The 9,839-nt window shown below is 46.5% G+C and overlaps 1 protein-coding gene across 2 annotated transcripts; it reads right to left on the bottom strand.

Moving 5' to 3' along the window:
- Positions 1-377: 377 nt before the first annotated feature.
- On the bottom strand, positions 378-9,814 carry LOC110830452 (proclotting enzyme). Of its 2 annotated transcripts, none has more exons than XM_022065430.2 (8): positions 9,672-9,814; positions 8,561-8,620; positions 5,441-6,167; positions 4,680-4,834; positions 4,302-4,494; positions 3,682-3,959; positions 2,816-2,955; positions 378-1,782 (listed from the first exon to the last, which is right to left on the bottom strand). In XM_022065430.2, exons 1-8 carry the CDS (start codon positions 9,742-9,744, stop codon positions 1,624-1,626), a joined length of 1,785 nt encoding a protein of 594 aa, XP_021921122.2. In that variant the 5' UTR covers positions 9,745-9,814; the 3' UTR covers positions 378-1,623. The 2 variants fall into 2 exon arrangements, with proteins under 2 accessions (XP_021921122.2, XP_021921121.1); XM_022065429.2 differs by lacking the exon at positions 9,672-9,814 and adding an exon at positions 8,747-9,645.
- Between the last annotated feature and the right edge of the window lie 25 nt (positions 9,815-9,839).

Genomic DNA, 9,839 nt, shown 5'->3' with positions numbered 1-9,839 from the left:
TTAATGAGAAATGTTTATCATGCTCATCGTTAAAAACTTCAATTGGAAATTCTGATCTGTTTCATGCAACTGCATGAGAGCTGAACTCCATGGAGTTACCTTCTGACTTTGTTACAATATAAATGAAAACAAGTAGACTTTCTTCAAATACTACAATTTTGGCAGCACCCACTTTTGTCGATGATAGAAGACAGTGTCAGGACCAGAATTCTGCAGTGTTCGACATGCAGATGTGAGAACTACAAAGTTTTAGGGATCATGAATGGACAAACTTTGAAGTCTTACTCACGTTTGGGCATAATGCAGTACTCACTTGGAACCACTTAGAACTTGTAACAACAATTACATGAACACATACCAAAGTTTACAAAAGTACATATTAAAAACTAATGTATATATTCCAAAGGAAAAGGTGATACATGTTTAATGTTTATCATTCTTCAGGAGTAGGTGCACACTAAAGAAACGAAGAACTTTTGACACTACCTATTGCCTGCTCACTCACTCACTCTATGGTGCAGGAAATTCTTTGAAAAGCCAGTTTTATACTCAGCTTGTCAAAGAATAGCCCAAATTCTTTATGGAACTTAAAGGTTCAGCACCACGTTCACAAAGGCCTGTCACTTGACTCTATCCTGAGCCAGCTGCATCTTAGCTTGCTTCATCAATGCCTGTCTCCCTGAAGTCCAATAATTTAATAAGTCTAATGTTAACCACTTCTGTTGTTTTTAAAGAGAAGTGTCATGTTCCTTTGGATAGAGATTAAAAGCAACTCCAACTCATAACTGTGCCTTGAGTAGGATTAGAACTCACTTCAAAATTTTAGTAAAATGCTGTCATCAAGACTAGCAAAAAGTAATAAATTACATTTCCCAATTTCCATAAGTATCATATTTGAAATGTGTTAAAGACGTAAGGAAAAATGTTACAGCCAGTAGTAGTACGAGAATTATATTAACACTGTTGAACCTGTAATCAATCGGTTCTATACAATATTTACAATAGCATGGATTACAAGAACTCTTTGTCAGTCAACAGAGTTATCCAGACATTTGAAAACAGGAATTTTTTTTTTGTAGCGATAAAACTGATAAAGATTCTCCCTAAAATCAGTTGCGGTATGTCTGTTTCAATCATCAAAATGTTGGTTAATTTTCTTTGCCATGGCATTTAGCTGGTATTCTGTCCCTCACAGCGTCTTACACACAAGAACAAAATGTCATTACTGAGCTTAATTAACTGATACAAAGTGTATAAACTTCTTGAGAGGCTTATATTCACTCATGTGATCAAGAAATTCTCTGCCTTGTACGTACCGTGAATTTCTGTTGCTCTGATCACACAAGAGCTTACAGTTGGACCCTATCTTGAGCCAGATGAATCCAGCTCACATCCTCATGCCATAGTTCTCCAAGATCTGCTTTATTAACCTCTCTCCTATGATTCTGTATCCAAAGTGGATTGTATGAATGACATCAGTTAACTCGCCTGACAGCATCAGGACACAGTGACATTAAATGGTAAGAAAACAAGCGTTAAATGTCCAATAGTAACTATACGGACATAGCGTAACTGATGTTCCACTCTTCAGGGGGCTGATATCACAGCATCCTGTATCATCTGTTACTTGATCATGTTCTCATGTATCCAGTCTACATATTCTGTGACCCGCGTGTAGACCCCTGGGTATCCTGGCTCACCACATTTATTGCCAAAGGATACAATGCCAATCTGTATCCAATGGCCTTCAACCTTCAGCATCAGAGGACCTCCAGAATCACCCTGAAAACACAGACAGGTTTCACATTTCGAGAATTAACAGACACCAATGAGATCCCTGTTGCTGGACTGTGTCAGCTTCAGTGTGTAGAGAAGCAAAAGTCCTGGCAAGCATTATTAATTTACGGAGCTTGAGGAACCTATGCTGATTAAGTGAACTAATATCCTGTTTGGCCATCAGCAAGATTAAAATGCTTCAGAATGTACCTGTATACATCATCACGCATATGGAATTTTCCCTCGTTAAGTTAGGGACAGAACTCTCCTGGGTGAATGGATTTATAAACCATCCACATTCATCCATGATGATGGAGGCAGAGACAGTCTCAGAAACACTGGAGTTTTACTGAACAGCGACAACGATTATCACATACAAGGATTTAGTTGAACTTTGTTACTCTGTTTTACAGAATACATGATGGAAGTTGATTCGAAAGTGACACCGAAAGAGACTCAGAAGATGATGGTGATGATTCCTGTGAATTTGCGGTACCAGAATTAAGACTAGCGCTACAAAATATTAATGAAATGATGTCACAGAACAACAGACTGATAGTGAACAAGTTCATTTCCTGCATCCATTTAATATGAAACAATATGTTTTTAAAAAACAGTCACCACACAACAGGGTGCTTCACATTTATATGCTACATATTGCTCTTAGGGCAATTAAACAATTTAAGTTTAAGTAGGGTAAGGTAAGTGTAGGTGAATCGAGTACAACACTTTTGACAAGAATACATGATAGAGGGAGCCTGTTGGCATGGATGGACAGATAATATAAAAATGGATAAAAAATGTAAGACTGTGAAGTGAACGAAACCAGCCAAATTTGAATTCGTATTTTCATGACGTCATTCCCCAAGTTCTTATCCAGTATTGTTATTCCAAATCTTGTATCCTCCAAGTTACTACTTTGAAAAGTATCTTGCATTTGTTGTCTCCTTGATCCATGCTACACGCGCTTCATGAGCTCATCTCTGTTGTACGTAAAAGCGTTATTGAGCACTGAAAATTGTGTATTAAAATCACTAACCTGGCAGGCATCTTTGCCCCCTTCTGTGTAGCCAGCGCAGATGAAGGATGACGTGATTGGTTGGAAGTATGTTCGGTCACAGTCGTCATTGCGCCACACGGGCAGCTGGGCCTGGCGCTGCACTGTGCTCTCCTTGCCACCTGTAAGAAGCACAGGGACCATTGGGGCACATCACGACTGCAAGGCACGGACAGACTGTCTCTTTAAACAGCCTAGCTTTATGCACATAAAAAATATGCGTGGGTTTAATTTTCTCACAGCAAACAGCAACTACTTCCCAAAGCACCATTAACCAAGGGTAACAGATATGTATTTTCTTTTAGGTAGGAACTTAAATTCCAGATATTACTTAGATAGGGTTCACTCTTCAAGGAGTTAAGAGCCTCTGTGTAAACAGAAATGGGAATATGACAGAAGGACCAAATGAAAGAGAACGTGGGAATGAGTAAAATGGTAGATATCCACATGTGAAAGTAACCCAAAAATTCAGTGAAAATAAAGAGACATAAAGAACTTGCGTGCAATGGAAGGTAATCTACTTGAAAATGTTGTTTATTTCTGTTCAAGTAATTTGGTGTTATACTGAACTGTAGAATTTATATAAAAATACATTTCAAACAGAAATGACAAAAGCACTTTATAAACTGCTGGAAGGGAAGAAAAAACTGACAGCAGCTGAGTGCGCATACACAGCATAAACTCATGGGCAACGCCTGGGTCAAAGACGACCCTGAACACCAAAGGCTGGTGCTTTTAAAAATCCAGTTACAAATGGTGACATAAAATTAGTCGCTACATATGAAGACATGTCACTATTTTCAATTACATTTCAGCTAATTCCCTGTCTCACTAATGATGCAACTCACCGTAGTATGTAGTACCCCAGCCGACAACAGTCGGTTTCTGGCCAATAAAGGGTTCGTGGCGATACCTGGCAGGCGGCAGACAAAGTGGGATTATGTACCGGGACCGCCTCACTGTCCGTTCCAGCACCAGCAATGCGATGTCATTGTAGAACCCGACACGGCTGAACTGAGGATGCGCGTGCACGTCTACCACCTGGTACGTCTCTGGTGACGATGGTTCGTCATCGCGCTTCAAGTCAACATCACCCAGGCGCACAGTGAACTGACGTGCGCTGAACCTGTAAGTGATATTCAAGTATGAACACTAATAACAGCTTGTAGACATCGTATCATTGAGAATGGGCTGCAAGGAGATCGTGCAAATGATGGCCTGAGTAACACCTTCTGCACACCATAGCGTTGAGTGGGGAGCTGGGGTAGCTCAGTCAGTTCTGCGACTGACTAGGGCTTAACGATCTGGGTTCAATCCCAAACAGGGGCAGAGGATTTTTCCTCTAGCCTCTGCATTCAGACTGGTTCTGGGGCTCACCCAGCCTCCTATCCAATGTGTACAGGGTCGTGGAGAGGGATAGCTTTACTTTTTTACAGTACTAAGTAACAGCAATGTGATGTGCTCTTACGGTCGCTGTCTTGAGTCACGTGTGCAGTGCGCTGCAGTGAGCACGTGGCGAGGTCCCACCAAGGAACCACCACACCAAAACTCAGTGCGGCGTGAACCATGCAGAAAGATGGCTGCCATCCAAGGCCACCGCCCTGGAAGAGACTCTTCACCCCCCACAACGCGGAATGCTGGGACCTCGGGCTGACCACACTCTGCACATACAGAGAAATGCAGATCAGTAAATCCTGTGTCTAATTTGACCTTTGTTGAACGCACCCGAATGGGTAGGCTGGCCGTTTATAAAACACAGGACTTGGGATGATTTCACATTCCAACAACCACTGAGAAACTGAGCAAGCGGCAACATTCGCCCAAGAAAAGGTGAGTGAGACAGTACCTACACTGGGGGCCACGGTGGGCCGTGATGTGGTGGTCTTGCTAGATGTCACCACCGGACTTGGTCTTCTAGTCGTTGTCGCGGGGCGCCTCGTAGTTGTCGTTGTTCTCACTGTTGTCGCCACTGTCACTACATCTGGTGCTGGTGTTATGAACCTGTTAAGCAGACCATGGGCCCATGTGACAAATGAAGAACGTTTTTGTAACAATTCTCACAGTTGGCCTGCTGAAGGTATCACAAAACAAAACGTGTTCTTTGCACAACATTCACAAAATGAATGAAGAATACCGAGGCCATGTTACATTCAGTTACAACAATCGATATGTACTGCAAGTGGTGGTCTCTCTTGTTTCATTTGGGTCCGATGTGATCCGTATCTTAAGTTGATACCTGTTAAGAGGCAGGTCTTAGTGAAAGCAGTTGTGCGTAGCATGAACCAAAGACCCCATTAAATGAAAGCTCATTCAGTAAAGTGACAGGCAATTGGCTGAAGGAATGAGGTTCGATTCAATAGCTGCTCTGGGGGTCAAGTTTAAGAATGTGTGGAGTCATGTTGCCATTCCCCCATACGCCTGTATCGCCAAGGGAGTGGTGCTTAATTAAGTACGCAGACAACTGAAGCAATACTGATATAGTGTAATGGAAGGAACACAAGAGAGCAAATCTATAAATCCATGTGTTGAGCATGTTCTGTGGCGTACAGCACAAAGAACAGAAGACACGCGCACTGCACATGCTACCCTAACCTGCGAGGTACTCACGGTGAGGGGCAGCAGACGCCCGGCACGAAGAGGCTCTTGAAGCAGATGGACTGCCTGAGGTTGCTGAGGTCCAGCAGCAGCTGCGGGCAGCTGCTCAGGTCGTCGCACGACCCAGCTCGGCCGTCTGGGGTCCTGCACGGTCTGGAAGCCGAGGGGTCGTCCGGCTGCGTCAGCTTACCACCAGGATGGGGCAGGGCGACCCGCACGAGGGGAGCTATGGTTTCAGTGACATTCGGACCGAGAACGTTCTTGCTGATCGTGTAGATGGCGCCCGAGAGGTCCCCTCCCTGCGGCTCCTCCCCCTCTGTGTCCGCACCTCGCGTCATGTTCACGAGGTAGCGCCCCACGGTGTTGAGCGCCCCCAGAGTCTCTGAAATGGCAAAAAGCGTCTGGCGTCTGTCTGGCCCGAACAAGTGTCGGCCCTCATCAGTCTCTGGCTCGCCGTTGTCCGACAAGCGACTGTTTCTCAACGAAACAGGCGTTTCTATGGAAATTGGCCGGCGTGTCCCGTGTCTCGACGTCTCTTGCGTCACGAACGGAGCCACCGGATTCCACGACGAAGTGGCATGTCCGTCACGCGCAGGGTCTGAGTCGAGAGTTATCCAAGGAACCCCTCGTCGTCTGGAGGGGACTTCCTGCGACCGGAAGGCGTCGTGTGTCGGGTACGTCGCGTCAGTCTTTTGTTCGGGCGACTGCAGCGCTTCGGTGCTCGGCGGAGGCCAGCCCACTGAAAGAAACTGACGAGTTAGCGTAGATACCAATGTTTCGGTGAAGCATCTTCAGGGTTGGTATCTATAGGCCAGTCCACACGGACTTACAAAGCAAGAGACAGACGTCCTGCCCCGCGGTCTAGCCCTCTGTTCCGTCGGGCGTGTAACCTCAAATCCGAAGTAACTTTTGCAGCTTTTAAAATTACTTACTGTAACTGTTTCTCAGCTAGAGCTTCTGGAATTTTGAAGCCAAGCGTATTTCTGCACATTTGAAAACGGTTCTCGAAATGCCATTGTTTTGTCGAAACGGAGGCAACTTGTCCGCACGCCACTGCTTTATTCCAACAAACAGCAGTTAACGCACGCCACTGCGGCTGCTTTCCTTTTCCGAAACCGACCTTGTTACCGCTACCCGTGAAAACTATTCCGCCCTCACAGCGAGAGTTCGGCGAAGGCGACTGAAACGCCTCGACTGCCCTTCGCGATCTTCGTCAGTCACTCCAGATAGCCTACTACTTCTTCCCACATGCTCCCCACTGCACACTGACGCCACATGTGAATCATGTGTCGTTAAGAAAGCGTCGTTAAATAAACTCAGTGCACCGATCATACATTGGGGGCACGAAAGTAACTTAAACAGCTGGTTCGTAACTATGGAATACATATTAACGAAGAAACCGAGCAGAGAACATTCGCCTATTCACATTTACACTTGTTAGTGCATTGTTTAACAGTTGGCTATGAAGTATGTTGTAAACTGTACTTTCAGTTCGATTGTTCCGTCAGCTCTCGAATGCCGAGTGCGATTGTTGAAGGCGGGAAGACGCTTTGACAAATGAACGTCGCATTCTGGAATCGACGTGAAAAACTGTTTGCAACTTTCGCGTTCTTACGAACCGGGCGAGAAGAACCAGAGTGTGAAATGTGTCTTTCTACCGGGTGGTTGCGCGGTGAAGTTCTCAGTGTTCACTGTGCGTGAAGCTATGAAGACATTTTGTGCGATCGTCGCAGCCTCGTTCAGACCCAACTCCGAATGATTGCGCTGACATCGCACGACATGTCCTCCTCAACTAACAAAAGTGGTACTGGCCTCGAGGAAAATTACGCGGGCTTCTGTTTATTTTAGTTTGCTGTCTTATGTTTTCATGTTGACGTGTAATCTCTCTTGCCGAACGGCAGAAATTAATTTGAAATTGTAGGATGAAGGCGTAACTTTCCCTGATTTGTGCAATCATTTACATATTTCAAGTTCGCGTGTTTCATGGAAGTGGTTAAGACAGGATGAATGGCAGAATGGATTGCGTCTAAATAAACAGAAAGCATCAATAAGTGGCAGCCGAAGTTCACCCGCTCATAGCTCCTGCCTCAACCCGCCGAAAGTCGGTGCGCAGAGGACCGAAACCGGCCACGCGCAAATAACCGCACTGTAGTGAAGTTCGCTCTCACAAGATCTTGCTTTTGAAACAAGGGTAGGGAGTTCGGGGAACAAAGTCGCCCACCTCCGTAACACTTTCTTAGGCTCGCGGGTCACGAGAACGCGTTCCTTTCGCAGCTCTCGACTGGGGGCTGCGTCCTACTAGCACAGACACAGGGTGGCTAAAACAGGTTGACTCAGGGATTTTTAAACAGCGAGCAGCACGTGGCCTACCGATGTGTTTTCTGCGGCCCGCGTACATTTTTATCGTCTTACACCTCGGCGGAAAGTGATTACACATTTCATCGCGTCGCCATGGCAAAGGTCAAAGCTCCACGGGAATCCCGGACTTTCTCTCTCTCCCCGGTTTCCTACGCGGAACTGGTTAACGCAGCGGTGTATCTGCCGAGTTTCGAACGTGGCTAGGACTGAAGACAAACTTCCGTGTTTTTACTCAGTCAACCTCCGAATCAACACAGTTCATGACCGTGCGAGGCTGCATTCAGTTTGTCGTAAGGAGGATTTTACAGAGACGATCAGCCAAAGAGTTCGCCGAGCGATCGGAATAGAAAGTTCGACTGCGCTTGAAAACCCGGGAGTTTCACAATGGAAGGAAAAACCCTGCCAGTCTGTCGTCAGAACACTCGCCGGGGCCCTTCGAGGAGTGCCCCCCCCCCCCCCCCCCCAGACTTTCGTTGTCTTAAGGCTCGGCGACAATCGCCTGCCGCTTATGCAACACGTATGGAATTAGGACGGAGTTGAGGCAAGAGTGAACTAAGGAACCATCCGCAACTGCTCAGGTGCGGGGCTTTCCTACAAACGCCGACAGTTACTCATCTCGTCAAGAAGAGTTCTGGAGAAACGGAATACGAATGTTCAGAACCACGTGCACAAAAGTCCGTCATGGCATCCCGAAATGAACCATGGATCATGTGCGAGCGACGCAGTGTTATGGGAAATGTGACGCGGGTTTGCTGTTTCTGGGGCAACACTGACCTTGTCTCCTTATCCTGTGGTCCGCGTTTGTCGCTACCAGAGAGCAGCACAGCCACCAGCCTGCGAACACAAAGAGAAAATCACAAGTTCTGTGCCGACCGACAGAAGAAAAGTCAACATCTCGGGTTCCTAGTTCGCACCCAGGATGTCTGTTAACCCCTTCGTCCAAAAAAGGCGCTCACTCACAAGAACGTCCGGGGCTGATCTCCAAAGAACGAAAAGTCTCGCACGTCTGGAGAAATCCTGGTGGGGCCCGACCCAGCGAAGGCTTGCGTTGGGATTTACAGCGCCCGAACATTCCGTGGGCTTCGGAAACAAAAGAATAATCGAGAACGCAGATACGGAACCCGCACACCTGACGAGACAGAGCCCTCATGAGATCGGGAATGTGTGGCAGTCCAAAGGTGTTCTTCAAGCCACTGTTGCACTAATGCGATCCGAGACCCACGGCCATTTCTTCTTAACCTCATCCGAGCTACAAGTTCAGCCCATCTTGTTCGTTTATGGTTTGTTTAACGACGAAAAGAAGATGCCAACTAGACGTTATCTTACACACGTCAATCGATCGCTAGACCCTGAAACGAGGCGAACGGAGAAAGTTCCGCGCGCACGGCCGGACTAATTCAAGTGCAGGGATTTCCACACTTCGTACACAACGGAATTTACGTCGATCGACGAAGTTTCTCTCCAGAAAGTGAACGTCTCATTTGCGTCAATCGGCCCTCATTTTCTACGACAGACAAATTGTCCTCGCCCGTTCACTGAGTCGCTCAGCCCCAAAATTCTTATTCACCGATAAAATGTAACCACAAATCCAAACAGCATCGTTAAATAACCAAAAGAATCACGGCCAGCAAACTATTACTATAATAGCCTAAGGTTCAAATTGCGAAAACGCAATTCAAAAGCCGCTTCTGACTGCAGATTTCATGATTTTCCTCCGTCCTCGAAGCAACGCGCGGATTATCGTTAAACAAGTGCAGGCCGGCTCCTTTCGTATCCTTAGCTATTCACCTCATTCATGAAACAGTGCAAATATCACAAATGAAACAGCCACTTGCACCAAATTCACGGTCACGCGGCCCACAAGTTGAGAACTCCCGTCACTCACCGAAAGCAAAGGAGCGGCTGTCGCCGAGTCGCATGTCGACTGTTTCGCTGCGCTGCGTGCACTGAGGCGGCATCCGTCCGCCGCCAGGAGCGCTGCCAGTCGACCTACTTGCGACCGGCAGCACCAGAAAGTGAAAAGAGTCCACGACTCTCACTTCCGTGACCTTGG

Source organism: Zootermopsis nevadensis, unplaced genomic scaffold (genome assembly GCF_977971745.1).
Source record: "Zootermopsis nevadensis isolate Lab colony 2312 unplaced genomic scaffold, Znev_1.0 Znev_ptg000017l, whole genome shotgun sequence".
Classification (NCBI taxonomy): Eukaryota; Metazoa; Arthropoda; class Insecta; order Blattodea; family Termopsidae; genus Zootermopsis; species Zootermopsis nevadensis.
This window is presented reverse-complemented; position numbering and strand designations above follow the sequence as displayed.